The sequence below is a fragment of the Erithacus rubecula genome (genome assembly GCF_903797595.1).
Source record: "Erithacus rubecula genome assembly, chromosome: 3".
Taxonomy (NCBI): Eukaryota; Metazoa; Chordata; class Aves; order Passeriformes; family Muscicapidae; genus Erithacus; species Erithacus rubecula.
The window spans coordinates 44784286-44805930 of NC_136689.1; the positions used below are offsets into that span (position 1 = coordinate 44784286).

At 35.3% G+C, this 21645-nt stretch overlaps 1 protein-coding gene across 6 annotated transcripts in view; it reads left to right on the forward strand.

The window, feature by feature from the left end:
• BBS9 (Bardet-Biedl syndrome 9) overlaps positions 1-21645 on the forward strand; it is a 286703-nt gene that overhangs the window by 119260 nt on the left and 145798 nt on the right. For 5 of the 6 annotated variants that reach the window (XM_079302571.1, XM_079302574.1, XM_079302572.1 and 2 more), the window contains one exon: positions 12340-12522. In XM_079302571.1, the coding sequence (XP_079158697.1) occupies positions 12340-12522 (183 nt within the window). Of the gene's footprint in view, positions 1-1575; positions 2266-12339; positions 12523-21645 lie in introns of those variants that run through there. The other variant, XM_079302575.1, reaches the window with a different exon arrangement.

Genomic DNA, 21645 nt, shown 5'->3' on the forward strand with positions numbered 1-21645 from the left:
AGGTGTGCAGAAGAATAACTATCACTGGCCACTACCTGCAGCATGACTAATTTGATGACCTAAAAATTTATGTTCTTTTCATCAACACCTGAAGATTTGCTTTTAAACACATTGTCATGTTACTTCAGCTGGTTTGTTTTGGTTTTTGTTTTCTTTCTGTAGATCAAGGGTTTCAGGCAGGGATGTGATAAGCTCTTTGCTGCTTCAATATTAGGTTAAGACTACTTGCTGTGTGACTTAGCAGTAGTATGTTTTTGGTCTTTCAATACTTGTCTTGTCCCCAGAAAATGAAATTACCTCACTGAAAATAATTGTATCTGTATGGCAGTACCTGTTGACTTAGAAGTTTAATGTCATATGAAGTAGGATGCAGTTTGTAAAGGTTTTTTTGCTGGGTAGTGTTGTGAAGAAAGCATTAATGTGGTCTATGCTGTACTTCATCTGTGGAGAAACACAAGAGTTTTCTTTGTCTGAGATTTATTGTTGTAGCACTTCAAATGAACAGTGAATTTTTACTTTCTTAAATGATGTTTGTGAAATTTATTTATTTATTTTTCTTTTTCCTAGTAAATCCAGTAAGACTGGAACTTCAATCTTCTTTCTTAATTTTGTTCAAGGTTTTTAAAATGTATTTTGACTGAGTTTTACAAAACCTGTGTTTCATCATGATGCTCCTATGTTTTGAAATGGTTATGTCTCTGTCAGTAAAAAAAAAGAAGAGAGGATAATATGGAGAACTTGTAATTCAGAGACAGAGTATTCAAGCAAGCAATTAATGTATGATGACCTTTGCACTTTTACTTGGGAAGCTTGTTTTATTTCCAAATGTACTGTCACATGTTCTCAAGATTTTACTAATAACAGAGGAACGTCTTTAAGTGTCCCAAAATAGAAAAGTAATTTTGATGAGAGAGGTCCCTGAAATTAGTGTAAAGTCTGAGATTCTAATTAGCCTGCCATACATTTTCTTTGATTTCTAGGTTTGGAATTTGACTTCAGCATGTGTAGTTTTAATTTAATAATTCTTAGTTTTACTTTTACTCTTAGACACTGTATTAGCAACCACAATGATTTTAATCACTTAAAATTACATACTAGCTTGACCTGAATGGGGAGTTCCAGAAATTTTTTGAGGTATTTCAGTATCAAGCAGAAGTGCCAAAATTGCAAGTGGGATTGGCAATGGCTTGGAATTCAGGTTAGAACTTTACTATCTTCAACTGGCTTGCTGATTTGTTTGATGTTGATACTTTTATTATTAAAGGTCATGGAATAGAATTTGGTGGAATAGCTTTGTGTCAATTTATACAGAGAGGGAAGTATCTATATTATATATTACTTGGACTTGATTTTATCACTCTTTTCCAGATGTGTTTTGTCAGCATGTTTTTGGTTTTCATTATTGCAATAAGATACAAATATGAAACAAAACTGTTCTAGGTTGTTTTTTACAGCGTTTTTTACAGTGTTTTTTACTTTCTGGGAAGCAATCATTTGTGTATTTATTCTAGATTTCTAAAACTACTCTCATCTCATGATATCTAACATGCTGCAAATGTTATTTTCCTCCCCTAGGTGCATATGACTGTTAACAGTGAGAATAGTGGTCTTTGATGGGATGAAATCCTGCCTTTACTGAATGGATGCAGTGCTCCCACTGGAGTGAATGAATTCTTAATTTAACTCATAGAGCTTCATTGTACATTAATTTTTGCAGAAGCATGATCTAATGTGTTTGTCTTGATTTCTTGGCCATCCATAATGTAATTGCACTGATAGGCAATTAAAAATTTTCAGGTTGGGTCTCCTATTTTTTAAACTGTTTGTTTTGATCCAAAGCTTATTTAAATATATGAAGCATTCAAAACTTCAACTGTTTAACTTTTTTTCCTTTATTGTAAAGTTTTTTTGGTCATCATTACATAATGTCATGTATTTGGTGTTACAGACCAAGCTCTTCACCTCTCTGTCTCCATTTAGCTCATGTTTGGCTGTATTTTATATACATTGCTGCCAATTCAACCACAGTGTCACAGTGAAACTCTGTCTTCAACATTCATTCACTATCACAGATTCTATGGCATATCTGTGTGCTATTTAGCACATCCCTTTGCCTAAACAGAACTTTTGTTTTGAAGGGTTAAGTAAAGGATTCATTGTAACTCACTGTGTTCTTGGGTTTAATGTAATTTGAAACAGATGTTACTTCACTTGGATAAACTACTAATTTTATAACTCCACTTTTAAATTTGGATTTTATAATGTATAACTTATTTTTAAATGTATTGCAAAGTATATATATTTTTGAACATGTTTGTGGCATTCTTTTAAGAATTTCTTCCCGCCATCTTGGTATTTAATAATTGTACCACGTAAGAATTGTTTACTTTTAATTACTGTTGTGATTCCTCATATGCAAAACTGCATGCAGTATTTACCTGTGGATGGGCCATAGAGAGGAGGTGTGAAGTATTTAAATTATCGTCTTTGTATTGTTATTATTGACCATAATAATTTATCTGGTATCTCAGAAATGGTAAACTCTTAAAAAAAACCCCAACCAAACACAAAAAGCCAATAACATATGAAAAAAAGAGAAAAATAGAGATAAGTTTATTAATCAAGTTACAATAATCTTAACTGTTACAATAATCTTAACTGTTACAATAATCTTAACTGTTACAATAATCTTACTGCACATTCTTACTGGGACACCAGAGACAAAAGGAATTGCTCATTTCTGTTTCCATGGCTTAACACAAGGAAGCTCAGTTAAGGATGGGCAGCAGTATAAAGCACTAAGATATGTTTAAATAAGCAGTAAACTGGCAATAGCAATGTGAACAAGCAAGTTTTTGCTACTACATTAATATTGCTAAGACAGAAATAATTTTGAAATTGATTTATGTACATGAAGGGATGCATGTTTAGAATCAAAAGAATATGAATTTGCTTACTTCAGTTAGAATGTACTAATTTAAACTAAAGCTAACTAGATGATCTTCATGCTTAAATTTTACTGGGAATGTTGTACTTATTACAAGTAAAATAAAAAATTCCTATGGAACAGGGTGACATTGATCTATGGGGGTTTTAATTTGGGTTTAAATGTATTAGTAATCAACTACTTTTGGATAATGCACTCAGGTGCCTGGGGTTTAAACTCACTAAATATGTTGCAGTAATTAAAAAAAAATTCGATTCAGACTATAATGGTGTAGATAAAAGCTGGGAAGAGTGACTTCTGAAGAAAAAGCCTACTTTCTTATTGAGTATTCTAAAGGGGAAAAATTCAAAAGCTGGAGATTTTTTTTCTTTTTGAACTGACTGTATTCATATTACTATACTGCTGTATAGCTGAAATTATATTTACTCTGTCCCCAAAGATTTTCTCACTGATATCATTATCCCTAGTTCTTAAATTGAAAGAATTAAATGATGTAGCGCAATTGTCTGTGGCAATAATCCACTTCCACTTTGTTTTTGTGGTGGTAACACACAGCTTGATCCTTGTGAAATTTCAAAAGAGGGTTTTGAATTTAAACACTACACACATCTGACTCTTATAAAGTGTTTGAGGTGATCGTCATCAAAATGTGCAACCTTAGTTATGCTTGTAGATGGTATTACTTTGTGGCAAAATCCAATTTAGAAAGGTGCAGTAGACCTGTTAGTAATAATTCTATCATGGATGCAACAGAAGAAAACAAAACCACACAACTTCCATGACAGCCCTCAGTATTTTCTTAATCTAACTCTTCCTATTTCCAGAGGCACCGATTGCTATAGTAATTATTAATAATTAATTTCATGTTCATCAAGTGAGGCAGTAGATTTTCAGGAGGTAGCTGTGTGCATCTAGATAAAGCATAGATTATCATGCTGCAATGTCTTTTGTCTCTGCTATCTTCTCTCATCAAGGCCATGTTGAGCTTCACTTGAAAGTTGAGTATTTGGTGTCTAGTGAATTGATGCTTTGTTGTCATCATGGTGGTCCTGTGCCACAATTAGAAAAGCTGCAGTCATGGTTAGCACAAGCTGAGACATTCTCATAAGGGTCAGATAATTGTGGCCTGGGGTACTTAACCTTAATGTGTGCTCTCACATCACTGCTGCCATGCTGTGGGAGCACCTTGGTATTTAGAAGTGCTCCGTTGTGAGAGGGGCATGGTTATTCTTCCTGGTGATGAAGTGTTTGATAAAGATCGCTCTCTGACATGGATATCTCTGCCTGCATTCCATAAAGCTTTAGTCACCTGTCAAAAGCTCTGTGCACAATGGCTGTTGAGTGAGATAGTCTGCACAGGGAATCAGGCTGCTAATCACTATTTATCTTGAAAACTACTTTGAAACTTCCCTCTTTAGAAAAACCAAAAAGTTGACTGATAGAGTAAGGGTATTAAGAATTTTATATATTAAGGTAAACAGAGGAGCTTGTAAGAAAAAACATCTTTGACTTTGAATGCTTACAAATCCTATGTAAATTAAGATATGTGATGAAGACTTCTTAAAGCCACACCAAAAAATTGTGTTAGATCTTGTTTTTAGGTTTGGCAACTGAGTAGTATTTCCTTTTCTAAAATGGGGAAAAGGTTAGACTGGTAGTAATTAGTAACTGTGATGTAGTTGCCATCACAGAAATATGGTGAGACAACTCATATAGCTGGAGCACTGGATAGCTACAAGCTCTTCTGAAGAGATAGGAAAGGGAGAAGAGGTGGAGGGGTAGCCCTTTATATTAGGGAGGCTTTTGATGCCATGAGTATTGAAACTAATGATGATGGAGTTGAATGCCTATGGGTAAGAATTAAGGGCAAGGCTAACAAGGCTGACATGGGAGTTTGTTATTGTCCACCAAGTCAAGAAGAAGAGGTGGACAACTTATTCTTTAAGCAGCTAGAGAATGTTTCAGGATCATCAGCCCTTGTTCTTGAAGGTGATTTTAATCTGCCAGACATCTGCTGGGAACTTAATACAGCAGAAAAAAGACAGTCTAGAAAGTTTTTAGAGTATGTGGAGGATAACTTTTTGTCACAGCTGGTGAGTGAGCCACTGGGCGAAAGACTATGTTAGTTCTGTTGTTTGTAAATAGAAATTGTCTGGTGGGAGATGTGGTGGTTGGAGGTTGCTTGGGGCACAGTGATCATGAAATTATAGAATTATCAATATTTGGTGACTTTAGGAGGAACATCAGTAAGACTTTTACATTAGATTTCCGAGGGCAGACTTTGACCTGTTTAGGAGACTTTTTCAAAGAGTTTATTGGGAAGCAGCCCTAAAAACAAAGGAGTTCAGGGAAAGCCGATGTGCTTCAAACCAAGGCCTTGAGAGGGCACAGAAGCAGTGACATCAACTCTCCAAGATCTCTAGCACCTGAAGCTCAAAGACCCCTTGAAAAAGTTACTGAAGCCCTTCAATCAAGACCAGCTCATCGATTACCATCATTGCCTTTTTTCCTTACAATTTTAAGTGAAATTAAATCTGTGTACCGAAAAGTGAGTCAATGAAGCAAACGTTCAGACTGGGTGGGCAACGAGGTTTTGAAGGAATTTAGGAATAAAGAGAGGAAGTATTATCTTTAGAAGGAGGGTCAGATCTCTCAGGAAGTATTTAAGGGGATTGCTAGGCATGTAGGAAAAAAATTAGGAAGGCCAAAGCTCAGGATGAACTTAAAATAGCGACTTCTGTAAAGGATAATAAAAAATGTTTCTACGAATATATTAATGGTAAAAGGAAGGATAAGACCAACCTTTGTTCTCTGTTGGATGAGGGAGGAAACTTAGTAACTATGGATGAGAAGGCAGAGGTGCTTAACACCTTCTTTGCCTCAGTCTTTAGTGGGAAGATGGTTTGTCCTCAGGATAACTGTCCTCCTGGATTGGCAGATAGTGTCAGGGAAAAGAATGGTCCCCTTGTTATCAAACAGAACTGCTGAGATGCTTGGATATTTGTAAATCTATGGGACCAGATGGGATCCATCCCAGGATGATGAATGAGCTGGCAGATAAGCTTGCAAAGCCACTCTCCATCATTTACCCACATCCCTGGCAGACTGGTGAGGTTCCAGATGTCTGGAAGGTGGCCAATTTGACACCCATTTATAAAAAGGGTAGGAAGGAGGATCCTAGTAATTATAGGCCACTTAGCCTGATAAGGTTATGGAGCACTTTATACTAAGTGCCATCATGCAGAATGTCCAGGATGGCCAGGGTATCAGATCAAGCCAGCAAGGGTTTAGGAGGGGTAGGTCATGCATGATCAACCTGATCTCTTTTTGTGACCAGTGGACCCGCCTGGTGAATACAGGAAGGGCTGTAGATGTTATCTGTTTGGACTTCAGCAAGACCTTTGACACTGTGTCCACAACATCCTCCTGGAAAAGCTGCAGCCCACAGCTTGGACAGGAGCACTCTGCTGGGTTAGGAACTGGCTGAATGGCTGGGCCCAGAGACTGGTGGTGAACAGTGCTGCATCCAGCTGGAGACCAGTCACTGGTGGTGTCCCCCAGAGATCTGTGCTGAGGCCAGTCCTGTTCAATATTTTTACTGATGACATGGATGAGGGTATTGAATCTTTCATTAGTAAATTTGCAGATGACACTAAGCTGGGAGCGTGTGTCAATCTGTTGGAAGGTAGAAGGGCTCTGCAGAGAGACCTGGAATGATTGGATGGGTGGGCACAGTCCAGTGGGATGAGGTTTAATAAGTCCAAGTGCTGAGTCCTGCATTTTGGCCACAATAACCCCCTGCAGGGTTATAGGCTGGGGACAGTGTGTCTGGACAGTGCCCAGGGGAAAGGGACCTGGGGATGCTGGTTGACAGCTGACTGAACGTGAACCAGCAGTGTGCCCTGGTGGCCAAGAAGGCCAATGGCCCCTGGCCTGGATCAGGAATGGTGCAGCCAGCAGGAGCAGGGAGATCATTCTTCACTGTACTCAGCACTGGTGAGGCCACACCTCGAGTGCTGTGTCCAGTTCTGTCCCCTCAGTTTAGGAAGGATATTGAGATGCTTGAGCACATCCAGAGGAAGGCAACAAGGCTGGTGAGGGGCTTGGAACACAAGCTGAGGAAACTGGGGTTGTTCAGCCTGGAGAAAAGGAGACTCAGAGGTGACCTTATCACTCTCTACAACGTCCTGAAAGATGGTTATAGCCAGGTGGGGTTTGGTCTCTTTCACCAGGCAGCAACTGATAGAACCAGAGGACACAGTCTCAAACTGCACCAAGGGAGATATAGGTTGGATGTTAGGAAGAAGTTTTTTCACTGTAGGAATAATAAAGTATTGGAATGCTTTGCCTGGGGAGGTGGTGGAGTCAACATCCCTGGATGTATTTCAGAAGAAGACTGGATGTGGCACTTGCTGCCATGGTCTAGTTGAGGTATTAGGGTATGGGTTTGACTTGATGATCTTGGAGGTCTTTTCCAACCTAGTTATTCTGTGATTCTGTGAAATGTCTTGTGTCAATAGCAATGAAGAAACCATAATTAGTGTTTCTCAGGTCCCCATTTACTCCTGCTTTATATTCATTAACATCCTGCTTTATAAGGATCTAATTCTGCTTAAAATAGTTTTAAGGGTTGGAATAATTAACTTCCTTGAAATAAATTATTCTGTAAAAACAATTGCCAGAAGAGACCTGTGAGCTTCATCATCTCTCTGGTTGTTTCAGAATAATAAAATTTCTGATGTTATCTTTCTTATTTTAACAAGCTTTTAATACAAGAGTTGCTTGTAAGTGCTATGGATATCATGTAAAGAGATTCTCTATTGCTTAAATGCTAAAATTCTGTTTCTATAAACTTCATTTCTGCTAAAAATGAAGTTACTTCAAAATTCCAAAAGCTGAACCCAATGTATTAGAACGAGATGACAGACTAGTTGGCTAATTTTTTATCAGTGGTGAATGGCTGTTTTTTTCCTTCTTCTGTTTAAACAAAAAAGAAAACCAACTTATCTGCCACTTTTCCTGTTCTCCATATAAGGAGATGGCATAAAATCTGGCAGAGTTTTCAGTCCCAATGGTGCTAGGGACTCCAAGAAAATATACTACTAACATAAAGGAAGCTCCCTGGAACGTTATGCTCATTTTTTACCCTTTATTTTTTCTAAGTTTTCTTCAATTTCCTATCCAGCTAAGAAGAAAGTTTTGTAGTTTTGGAGTTGTATCTGTATTTGTATTTGTATTTTTTATACTATTCGAATAAGCCTGGATGAGTCATTATTATGGTCCTTATTGCCTCAAGAAGTTTGTCTGTATGTACAAGAGTGTGCTATGTTGGAAGCCTTTTTCAAGAGGCATTACTAATTTTGATGTTATTGCTGGATGTTAAACTGTGTCCAAAAAATATCTTACATTACCACTAATGATAGAGAACTCTGGTTTTAAAACTTACATCACCATTACTTTACAGTTTTCAAATGCTTGACATCTTACAAGGCCTACTTAGCAACAAAGTAAGCATGGAGAGACATCTTTCTGCTTAAACACTTAAGGCTGAAAACATTGAGAAATGTTTTATGCTTGGAAATTACTAAAGTAAATGTAATTATTTTGAAGTTATAATAGGGTCGGGATATGAAGTTCTCAAGATTATTAAAAAAAAATCTGGATTTCAGCTCTACCATTGCAGCTATGAATATGAAATTCAGTAAATGTCTTAAATGTGATCTTTGTTTAGAGATTAATTCCTTATCTTTTTACATATACTTTCATAATAACTTAACTGGCCTTTTCTTTTCTGTAGTTATATGTATTGTAACAGTAGGTGCTTATTCAGAAAACTTTTAAAAATAATATTAATTAAAAACAAGTTTGATCAGTTATAAAGATATGTGTTCAATATTTTCTTCCACACTATTTCAGTATTTCTTAAATATTTCCTGCATCAGATACTTTTCTTTCATAAATTTTAGAAAGAAAGTTTGAAAAACTTATTTTAAAGTTTTCTTTGTTTGAAAGCTTTGGGATATTAAAGGAGAAAGAGAAATGTTAAGTAGGCAGTGGTAGGTCTTATGCAATATAGATGGAAATTTTACATAATAGTTTCCTGTTGGTCTAAAATCTTTATATATAAGTTACATTTGTGACTCATTTGCAGTGTATTTTCCTACCTATCCTGTGAAAAAGTGAGACAAGGAGAGGTTTTCTTTTTTTATTATATTTTATTTCTATTTAGAAAAATGATAAAATAGATATCAAACAGATTGAACAACTACTCTGAGAACAAAAAACAAAATTGTGAAATTATGGAGAAATCATGACAGTCTGAAGAGACTATGATCTGCAATTGCAAGGAGTACAGATCCTTTACCTTCCTCAAATATTATTATATATAAATAGAGATGTTCAGGTGAAGATAAAATGATTAAAAATATGGATGTCATGTTGTTAAAACATTCTCTTTCCTAAATTCTTCAAGTTTTTGAATGAAGAGCTCCAAAACTCTTCTAAAATTTGTAGCTCATGTCCTGGGAGATTTCTAAAGTAATTTTACTCCATGAGAAAAGATTTCCCTTTTTCCCCATTCCTGTCAAGTACTTACTGTGCAACCATGTATTGTCAAGGAATCTTTAGTCTTGACATTTTAAAAATTACTACATGTGTGTGTGCCTGCATTATAGTGTGGTAATTCATATTGTATTGTCCTGTGTCCTGGTTATTCCAAATCTCAGCAAGCTATATTGGGCCACTTTATATGTTAACAGAATAATTAGTACTTAGAAGTGTTTTTTTCTCCTCCTTGGTTTTTCTGCAAGTGTAAAATAGAACTTGTATATATACAGTTATCTAAAGATTTAATTGCTGTGTTTCAGTTACCTGCAGTGCTTAAAGACTGCACTTCTTTAGAAAATTAAGTCTACCACTTTTAAAACATTAGAACCCCAGACATTGTTTGGGAGTACTGGGATATTTATTTTACACCAAGAGCCTGCGAAAAGGTGAGCATCTCCTTTGTTCATGGTTATAAAATGGGAAGAAAATCTGTCCTAAAATGGTAAAAGGCCATGTCATTTACTTCTCTTTATGCTATTTGCGTTTCTGAAGTGTGTAGGAAAGTGTCAGTTGAAATATAGTGCAGATTGAGAAATCACCTCGGAATTTATTAATTAATCTAGAAAGTAACCTTTGCTGTGTAAGTGAGATTCAGGTAGTTGTTACACAAGGGTAATTATTTGGCTGGATCTTCAGCAAAATTAATATTGTCAGAACATTATCCATAATAGTGCACAGGTAGCTTGTCAGGAATTCTGAACTGTACTATCTCAAACAGTGATAACATTATAGGAAGCATATCAGTGAATGAGCACACCTCACCAGCATGTTAAATTAATCTTCATTCATTGTTCTTCCCAAATTTTCTGTTGTATATTGGACAGGTAAAGAGATTAGGCGTTTGAAGGCCTCTGTTAGACTAAGGAAGATTTTTACTGTTGTTGCTTGTATCAGAAAGATGATGCTGTCTGATACATACAATTACTGCTTACAGAGGTCAGAGACAGCTGATGCAGGTTGCTGCGTAGTGTGGTGGTTATTAAGTGGCTTTGTCACCCATAACTCTTGAAAATTGACTGTGATATGGAACTTCACCTTTTGTAGAACATGGAGGTGTCGAAAGCATCAAGGCTTTGGTCAGAGCAAATTGAATGCCAGCACAAATGCATCAGGTGATGTGTCAGTGGTATCATTACTGCTCTCTGACCAAAGTATGTTATGGTGGTTTTCACTGCTTGAGATTAATTTCTTGGTTCTCTTTCATGTTGGTTAGCTGGGTTTTCTTCTTTCTTTGTTTTGTTACTTGGCTTGGATTTATGTAGTGTTTGGACTCATGGGTGTCCTGTGCGTTCTCTGCTTTATTTGGAAAGATTACATTTTAAAATCTAAAACAAAAGCTATCAACACATTTTGTTTGAAATGTTTCATATTTATAGTTCCCTAAAATTCTGTTTTCTTTATCTTCCCAGTCACATGGGAGCTTGGAGGGAACACGCATACATCTCTAATGCCAGCATTGCAGATTAAAAAGTTTTTCTCCACCAAATGCTAACAGCTGGTTGGCTTGCTTTCCCTGCTGAAGATGCATAACATAGTATTTTCATTTTCCTGCTGTTGCCAATATGTTAATGGATCAGGCTCTGCAAGTTTTACTTTGTTAATTCTGTTGTAATACTAATTACACTTTAACTGCTTTTCTGTGAGGCTTTTCACAACTCCAGTAAAGCACCTATTTCCCAGTCTGGCAGATAAATAAACAGAAAGTGGTTGAGAGAGATGCTTTGTGTTGATTTAAATAACAGTAAGATAATCAACGCTTCTGTAAACCAAGTGTTATTTGGGTAGCATGGAGATGTAATGGTTCTCCTGAGAAAAGGTCTTCTAAATTGTGCTCCTCCAGGATGAATCCCTAACCTGTATAACTTTCCTTTACTTGAAGTACTCCAGTGCAAATACTGTGGAAAGTCACTTGTCATACTGACATTATAGCAATTGCCTATTGAAATCACTGTCATCTTCTCTTCTCACCAGTGATGAAAAGTGTCTAAACATTCTATTTCAAGAATTAAGACATTAATAGCAATATTTTTCAAAATATCATTTTTTTTAATGCTGTGCGTGGACAGTATTATATACAATGACAAGTTATTTCTGAACTGAGTAGAGTATCATATAATAGCTTTTCTGTTTTCCCCCATCTTGAAGTATTCAGTAAAACTCTTACCACATTAGAAGAAGTGAATCTGTTACTTTTATGTTATTTTGAAAATTCTTTCATAATGCCTGGCACTTAAAGTGATATTGCCTTCATATACATGATCCGTAATATTTACATTTTGACATAAAACTGAAGAAACTAGGGCAAAACATGGAGAGACATGAGAGTTAAAATAACAGATGACAGCTGCGTTCTAATGGAAATAATTATATACTGCCTTTCTAATAGCATAAAATCAACATTTTGTTTTTTATTAATACAGTAGACTTACTGGTGATATGGAGATTAGTGTGTGATATAAACCTGAAAATTAGTTTGTTGTCACATAATATGTGATACGATGGTGATTAATTTCAGGATTGCCTTAAAAATATGCTCTAAACAAAATCCTTTCTACACTGATTATACTAGATAGATTAATCCTGTAGCCATATGGATTTGAAATTGCCTTGGGTATGCAAAATAAAAATCTAGATAAATGATAACTTAGTACTGTGTGTTTTTTGTTTATGGAAAACAGAATTCCTCAGGATCTTCTAAAGGAAAACAAGTGTGCCAAAGGTAATTTCAGTGTTGAGTGTTCATGGATTGTAAAATTATATTTAACAGATGTTTGTAATTTTTGCAGGTAATAGCTCTAGCAGATGCAGCAGAAGAAAATCAAGCCAACATGTTCCAAGCATTTGCAAAGTTGAAAAGTGCCACCCATCTGGTGATTATGCTGATTAGTTTGTGGCAGAAGCTCAGCACTGATCAAGTTGCTATTTTGGAAGCTACGTTTTTGCCATTAGCAGAAGATACACAAGAGCTGGTAAGAATCTGTAAGAGCTGCTTGAAAATGCTCATTCATAGAGCTTTAAATTTCCATATTTCTTGCTATACTTGGCTGACGACTGTCCTTTGAAGTAATTAAAGTAGCCTTATTAGGTAGGTGTTTGATGCAAATTACACTGATTTCACAGGAAAGTGGAAAAGTAGGAATAGATTATAGAAAGTTTCGAAAGAGGATACGGGTGGTACCAGTTAACCTTTCCTTATCAGGCCAAGGAGTGTCTCACATAAATTTAGCTGATTTTTACCTTCTGTCCTGTGGTTAGGACAAATAGAATAATACTCCCAGGTTTTGAAGACTCTGATACAAATGCTCTACATGTCCACATTCCAGTAGAAATATAAAAGGTGCACACAGCAAATACAGTACATATATTTAAATCTATTAATATTAATATTAAAATATTTAAATCTATTAATCATACTTTGCCCTCAGTGTATTTACAGTGGTTTATGTAATGGATGAAAGTTATCTAAGCAAGATACTGTGAATAGACAATTTCCTTGTATTCCAAACAATGCTTTATATAGTTTTGCATTTTGTAGATGTCTTGCTAATTCTGTTTTGATTTAATGAGTGTGACAGGTGAGATTGTGTATAAAATCTAGAGAATGGTCTGTGAAGAAAAGTAATGCTGATTATATCTACACCTAAGGTCCACAGCTAAACATTACTTTAGTTGAATTAAAGAATGTTCTTGACTTAATTAAGAATTGATCCCCAGTTAGTTTCAAGAATTATCTTAAGTACACATTAATTTTATTTTTCATGCTCTGCATAGGGTTTTTGCAATGTTCAGTGAATCCAGATTTTGGTGCATACCCAGAATACTTAGAATAGTTTGTGGTCTTTCAGAAAGCTTGTGCTGGGTTCCAAGTGAATCTAGGATCTTCTGCCATTTCCACCTGGGGGGCAAAAAGTGTTTTGGCATTTTACATGATATTGACTCATAGCAGGCAAAGCAGATTTGTTGAGATTTGTTTTGGATTTAGTCCTCATTTAAAATTGGAAAATGAAGCTTCACAACTAAGGAACATGCATTCCCATGAGCTGAATTCAAAGTAAGTTCCTATGAATCTGCTAAAAGCTCAAACAAACATTTTTTACGTGACTACTTTTTATTTTGCTATCAAGAATTGGGTTGCTTTGATGCAAGTTTTGATAAAACATGGAACAATTTCTTCTATCCTGTAATGCAGGATATTGCTTCAGCCTATATCTTGATTTTAATGTAGTGGTTAACAATGTTCTATGTTGAAGGGGTAAGACTTCACATAAGCATTGTAAAGATGTATATATATCCTGCAGAGCAGTCACAATGAAAAATGTGGTGGAAATAGAAACAAAACCTTTACAAAATATGGAATTACATGCCATATTGAAGTTGTTATGGTACCACAGAAATCTGAATGTAATTTAAGAAACTTAAGCAGGGAATGGGGAAATCTTCTGATATACCAATGATATTTACAGACAGAAGCTCCTAGCTGGTGTTCAGGTTTCCTTGTAAGCAGTGAAGTAGAACACTAGTGAAAGAAAGTAATCTGAGGAATTTTTATTTACTCTTCAAACAATTCTGCATGATGGTTTGTTGTATTTTTATTTGGAGAGAATATGGTAGAAGACAGTTTGGATGCAGTCTACATCTCCAGAACATTTTCTGACTTCTGAGCATTAAACTATGGACTTGTTTTCTTTAAAAAAGGGAAATGTTTTGAATACACTGTTAACATAAAAAGAAATTCCTCTCTTGCCATAACATCATCATTATTCTTATACATACCATTTCATTTAGAACAGATTGTATCTTGTTTTCTAGACCTGGCAATCACTTCAGTTAGATATTTAGCAAATGTGAAAATGGTGTTCTTTATTCTCATTGTGTCACCATTTTTTCTCAGACTTCTAAATGGTTTTCTGTTGCTGCAAACTTTTGTCTACAAACATATTAATGTTGGGATTTCTTGTCCACAAAGATATAGTGGAAGAAATACTGAAAACTTGCATATTTTCTGTGAAAAACAGGTATTTAGCATCATATTTTATTTCTGGCACTAAACTTCTAACTAACACTTAAATAGCACTGATTTGGTATAACTGACTAAAAGGGTTGTTCAGTGTTTGAAATACAACGACATTCCTCTTTTTCAGTGATTATTTCAGTGAATATTTCACAGCTGTGGAAGTATGGTATCAAAAATTGAACCTGAGATCTCTCAGGTCTCAGTGGGATAAATAAGGTAGTTCTTCTGCTAATGAAGCCACTAAAAAATTGATGCCAAAACTGAAGAAAAGTAGTTGCAGGGAAGTTAGGTGTGGTTTTGTCCAGTGTACTTTGCTACTGTGGGACTAAAACAAAATCCATATTCAGAATATAGAAGTATATATTAATACTATCTCAGAGCACAGTGTTACAGCTGCATGCAAACTATACTTTCAAATGTAAACTGGTTTTGAATTCTGTGTTTTTCTATCTGTTGAAATATATGGTAGAAAAACACTTGAGGGTGCTTTTGGCGACAAAAGAATCCATGATTTGTTAGTCATGTTAAAAATGTACCAGAGATTTTGTTATATTATTAATTTTTTTCAGAAAAGTTGGTCACTGTTCTGCTACACTAACACATTTGTTATTAGCCTGTAGCAGACACTGACAGCAATTTAAAGTACTATAATGTCTGAAACAACAAAAAATCTCATATTTCTAAGGGGTGTTTTTCAGTGATTATCATTTACCAAGCTGAGTTTTCTGGATAGGAAAAGATAGTTGAAAAATGCTGAGTTTGTGCTAAAGCATGTGTTTACAAGAGGAAATCCTAGTCTGGAAGTGGAGGGAATTTGTCCAGGCTAATTTAAAGGGTTCAAAGGGTTTATGCTACATGAGGTAGTTTTGATATAATGGTTGGATGGCGTCTGGATTGACTGATGACTCATATGCCTGATCATTAAGGTATTAATGCTTTCTTTGTTTAAGACATTACAAAGGGAAAATATGTCTGTCAATACAAGCATTCTGACATTAGGACTGGTGGAGGGCTCTTGGCAGTACAGCCATCAACAGCAACTTTATTGAAGAGTAAATATTTTAACAGTTTGCCTGATGTTACCAAATAATGACATACAAGTTCTTCATTGCTCAGTCATTCCTTGCTTGTCATAGTCACATTTGTGTTACCATACTTAATAGTAGCAGCTATAAACCCGTGTTGAGGAAGTACATTTCCATGTCTATTTATGTTTGGAGTCATATCAACCGAGTAAATGTCTGTATTAGCTCTCTGGATTTTTTTTTAAAGTTGAAATTTGAAAGAAAAATATGCCTGAGGGTGAAATGCATGTTTTAATTGACTTTATGATTTTCAGTAATTAACTTACATTAGGGACTATAAATTTAGAAATTCACAGTATTGATTAGATAAAGTTGAAAAATACTTTATGGGAATGATAAAAAAGAAACAGTGTCACAAAAAATTCCTGAAGTGCCTATAAAAGTCATAAAAGTTACTATCAAATGTGTCTCTGCTTTCTGTAAGAAGATGGTCTGAATGTAATTAATGAGAAAAATCAAAGATCATTTGGGAAAGACTAAATAGCTGGCTAGGTTTTATAGCTTGCTAGGTTGCATGATAGCAAATGGATTTTACTCTAGAGTTCTTGAGTAATGTAAAAATACTATTTTGTGGAAAGAATCCTTTAGTGAGATTAGACTCTCAAAATCATAGGTAAGGTTATTTCTGTAATTCCAGCAGGATTAATTCTGTCATGACTGACATTAGAAAAAATTTTCTCTGAATTTTCCATTGCTGTCCAGTATGTTTGAAGCTTTGAGCTAAGAGTTGCATCTTTGGCAAGAGTAATTTTTATAAACTCTCATTTTTGGAATTTATTGGAAATTGTCTCTTTAATTCTTATAATTAATCCAACCTAGCTCTTGATTATGTAAAAATAATCTGGATTAGGTTTTGTGTCATATATTTTCTATATTCTGTTTGTCATTGTGATCACTTAAATGCAGAGCTCCAACTGTGTACCAGAAGGAAATATTTAAAGATAGGCTGAAATAATTAATACTTTCTTGTTTGCCATAGGCTAGCACAAATTCTCTTTTAGCTAAAATTTCTTAAACCTAACAAAAACCCCACCCTAAATCAAGTAAACCAATAAAATCCCATCACACCACCACAAAGCAGTGGACTGTGATGACGAATAACTTGGAACCAGTTTTCTATATGGTTGAATTATTTATTTTTGTGAACAGACACGTTTGCAGCAGATATATCATGTTTATTCCCCTCCTTTTTAGAAACTAGGTGGATAAGTACATCTGTAGATAAGTTGTTTTAGAGAGAAAAACACATGAAATTTGTTGTCTTTTTTCCAGCTTGGAAAATTACATTAAATGACACTGAATAACTTTTTTTAATGATCAAAACTAATAGGTAAGTCTTTCTCCTATTCAAATCAATGCCATGCAACAGAATCTTTCAGAAAGATTCTTCTGGTACAGTGAAATATCTAAGTTTAAAAGAAATGGGGGCAAAAAGCTAGTAAATTTTAAATTCTTATTTGCTAAAATAAAAGGAAGGCACTTTCACCTTTTCCCAATAAATCCCATAACTTTTCAGCAAAAAAGATCAGTCTCAGCCTGAAGTTTAGTTTGGTTCAGGGTAACATGAGATTGTCAAGTGAGGGGAAGAGGGTGAAGAAATGAGATTGCCTCTCCTCTCTGGGCATGGAAAGTCCTGTATTAGGGAGAAAGATTAAAAATGGAGTAGTGGTGCCTGGTTCCTGTCAATGTCCTTTGCTCATGCTTGTGTATGCGACCCAGCTGGGCAATAAGAGAAGAGAGTGTGGTTCAAGAACCTTGAACATTCTTTTATATAATATTTTGATATGGAAATCAGTGTTCTGCCTCTAGCCTGCTTTCAAGAAAACCAGAGTATACCAGAGGCAACTAGAATCATAGAAACTTTAAGGTTGGAAAAGACTTGCAAGATCCTGGAGTCCAGTCTTTGTCACATCCAGTCATTCCTGAACACCTGCAGGGATGGTGACTCCACCATCTCTGTGGGCAGCCCATTCTCATGTCCAACATGAATCTCCTCTGATGCAGCTTGAGACTGTTGTCTTGTCCTGTTGCTGCTTGTGCAGAAGAGGCCACCTCCCACCTGGTTACAACCTCCTTTTAAGGAGTTGAAGAGTGTGGTAAGGTCTCCTTTTCTTCAGGCTAAACAACCTCAGCTCACTCAGTTGCTCTTAATATTTGTAGGTGGGCAGAAGGACACAAGGTTGTAAAACCACAAAGTTACTTTAATTTGTTATCCTTAAAAGCAAAGTTTCAAACTGATTGGTTATTTGAAAATGTTAAACACAATGTCTAAACACAAAAGATCAAATGTTAAATAACTTAGACAAAAGAGAGAATTTGAAGACCAAGGAGGTGGTTTTACCACTACTGCAAGCACTATCACAGTCTGCCAATCATTTTCTTCTTGCAGTTACTTTTATTTACTGACAAGACAGTGGGTTGTGGCAACAAAAGCAAGTTGAAGGTAAATTGTACCACTATCTACTGATCTTCATTTGTAGCTAAATTCATGTGATTTCTCACAGTGAATTCTCTGGGTAGAATAGAAAAGTGCCAATATTCTGTTGGTCTGAGAAAGAAAGGCTTAATGTGGTCTGTTGGAAACTTTTATGGATTACTGAAAATCAATCATATATCTTTATCTCGTGTTTTCCACTTCAAAAGATTAGCAAAAGAGGCTATGCCCAATTGTATTTTCATTTTATTTTTTTTATTATTTGCTGTTTCCCTGGTGTTTGATAAGAAGGGACTGTAAGATTTTAATTTTTCTAACAGACTTGCTTCTGGTGGTTGGCAATAGTAATGGTTTAAAAAAAATAAAGCTTTCTTCCATATGGCATAAAATTGATTTTAAAAAAATTATGGAGAAATAGGTTTGGTATGCATTATGAATTGTCAAAGTTCAAAGGATGGAAAAAAGTTTTGTATTCTTGTCTTGTTTAGTTGTACTCCCTGAAAATTTTATCCAGCTCAAAACAAGCATTTGACCTCTTATGCTAACAGGGAATCTGACATATTTATTGGTTACATGTATTTCAAGTAAAAAGTTTTGAGAATTAAATTTAACTTGAGTATTATTTTTTCTGCTGGTATTGGAGATCCTGAAGTTAATCTTCAGTGCTCTCTCTGTTGTAAGCAGAGACCTACTTAGGAATCTTACTCCTTGATGTAAATTAGTCAAGGTGGAACTGTGTTCTGCTTTGATTAGTTTGCCTCCAGTATATATTCACCTCCTTTTAAAGTAACTTGGACACCCTGTGAAGTACTGCAGTTTTCCCAGGAGATGTGCTCTTTGATAAATTAAATAAGCTTCTGATATCAGACATCTTTCTTTATGTGATACTGTGATGGGGACCTCTAAACTTTCCCTTTGTTAGGGTGATCTGTCTAGTTCACATACAAAGAGACATTTTAGTGTAGTAGTAATTACTGAGTATATAGTGCATACAAGGAGTTCAGTTGTCATCTAAACTGCTTAGTGACAAGAGTGATGCATTACAATGATTATAGAAATGTTGTTCAGCAAAGGGTTTTAACACTCAATATATATGATCAGTGGCTCTTTCTTTCGCTTCTCTTTTTTCTTGTAAATAAGTTTTCCTTGATATTGTATCCTAACTGGAAGATCTTCAGATTCTTGCTATGCAGCCTTCCAGTAAAAGGGCTGACAATAAGGATAGAGAGGGATTTTTCACAAGGGCATTTAGTGTCAGATCAAGGGGGAATGGCCTTTAATTGAGGTAAGGTAGGTTTAGATTAGACAATAGGAAAAAATTCTTTGCTATAAGGGTGGTTTTGCACTGAAACAGATTTTGTGCCCCTCATCCATGGAAGTGTTCAAGGCCAGCTTGGATGGGGCTTTGAGCAGCTTGGTTTAGTGGAAGGTGTCCCTGCCCATGGAACTGGAGGATCTTGAAAGTCCCTTCTAACCCAAACCATTCTGTGATTCTGTGTGTTGATCAGTACTGTACAAGGATATTAGAAATGTAATGAGACTTATAAATGATTGTAAAATTCGGATGGAATTGCTTTATATACTGAAACAACAGATCTGTTTCAGCATCATTAGAGTATGACCTTTATGTACCCTAATAGGACAGGGTTTAAAGAACTTAAAATTTGCGCATTTTTTGTTGGTTTTGCTTTCTAATTGTCTGACATCAGTTCAAAACTATTATACTTTTTTTTATAAATACTGTAGTGCTATGTTAGTAGCATTGTATCTAGCCATACTTATTGGCATTTTCTGAGAAAATCAGTTACTCCCAATAATTATGTGAAGCTTTCTGTTTCTGATGAAGATGGATGAAGATGAAGATTCTGATATGCAGTTAAATTCATAATTTCCCTTAGATGTCACAGTCAGAAATGTTTCTGAGAGTATGTATCAAGACCTAATCACCAAACTAATATTTGTTTTTTAGAGGGAAGTGGGGGAACCAGTTGTGGTGAGACTGCTTTTTGGTTTTGAAATTGATGGCTGTTTCTCATTCTAAGTTGCAATCATGTAGCATTTTTTGGTTATTACTAGATAACCTGTAGTTATTGTTGACATGGTGTGCAGCTGTATTATCTGTCTACTGGAATTTACAAAGATATCATGTCACACAGATCGATAGAGATAGGTAGATAGGGATATCATATACAAGATGCCAGATGAATTTTTCATCTTGTTACAAGATCCCAGAAAAAAACTCACTTCTTTTTTTACCATGATTTTCAGAGTAGTCATTTTTTCTGATAGATTTTTTTCTTTTATTAATGGCAAGATGCTTTGTCTGAATTCCTAGATTAAGAATGATATGCCAGTATATTTGCAGAGGTAGTGAGACACATTAAAATAAACCAGATTAAGGGGACATAAATATTGCATAATTTATGTCCTTCATCATCCTCTGACTTTTTGCATGACGTGAAAGTTTGATAAAGTCAAAAATATGGTTTAGATACCTCAAAAGTAAAACAGCTTATAAATCAAGTGGAGGAGTTAATGAACTTTGCTTAAGATTCTGTTGTAGGAAAAAAGCCCCGAAGAATCCCCTAGCAGAAATTTGAAAGTTGGCTATCCCAGTAAACATGCAAGTCCAGTTTATCATTATCCTCTTTGTCCTCACCTGTGCATTTTTGTAGAATAGAAGTTCTACAGTTTGAAGCAACAGAATTGTTTAAAAATATGCATCTAAAATAATGTGTGACTTTAAATAGGAAACAAACTTTTTAACAATTTTATTTTTCCAGATCTGAAATATTTTAATGTGTGCTTCCATATTTCACAGGTTTTGGAAACACAATCTCATTTGTCAGTATTTCATAGCATATTGTATTGGTAACCTAATAAAGAGATACAGTGAAAAATGAAAAGTTCCTCTCCAAGAATGTCAGTGATATAAAAATGGTGAATGGGCTGAGATGCATTAAGAAGTTTCAATAACCTTGTTTTAGCATATGTTTTATCTACTTTTTTCCTCCAGATCTGATTTCTTTTCCCCATATTAAAAGTTATCTAGCTGGATTTAATTGTAGAATTCATGTGTGTCAGACCTATTGCTGGATGTGTATCATTCTTCAGCAAGATACACAACTCCTGGTGTGTTTTCTTGTCTGCAGACAGCTTTGACAATCTCTGCAAGACCCAAACAGCACCTCAGTTTTCCTAGTTAACTGGTGAAAAGTTACTGAGGAAAAGAAAGATGAAGTGTTAGATGATTTCAATGCTAAAATTCAAAACAACAGATTTCTGAAGCTGGCAACAAAAGAAGTCAAGCCATTCGATTAATGTAGTGCTTACAAGAGTTTCTTTCATCAGTTCCCAGAGGAGGTCAATGGTCATAAGAAGCTAAAAAGAAAATTAAGATGAAAAAAATCTCTCAAAAATTCAGGATTTGGGAATAGTATCTACAGAAATTCATGATGTGTGTGAACTTTGACTATTCCAGATAGGATGCATTAACAGTACAACAAATAAGCATTACTAGATTAATAACTGTAGAATAATGTAATTAGAATTTATTATT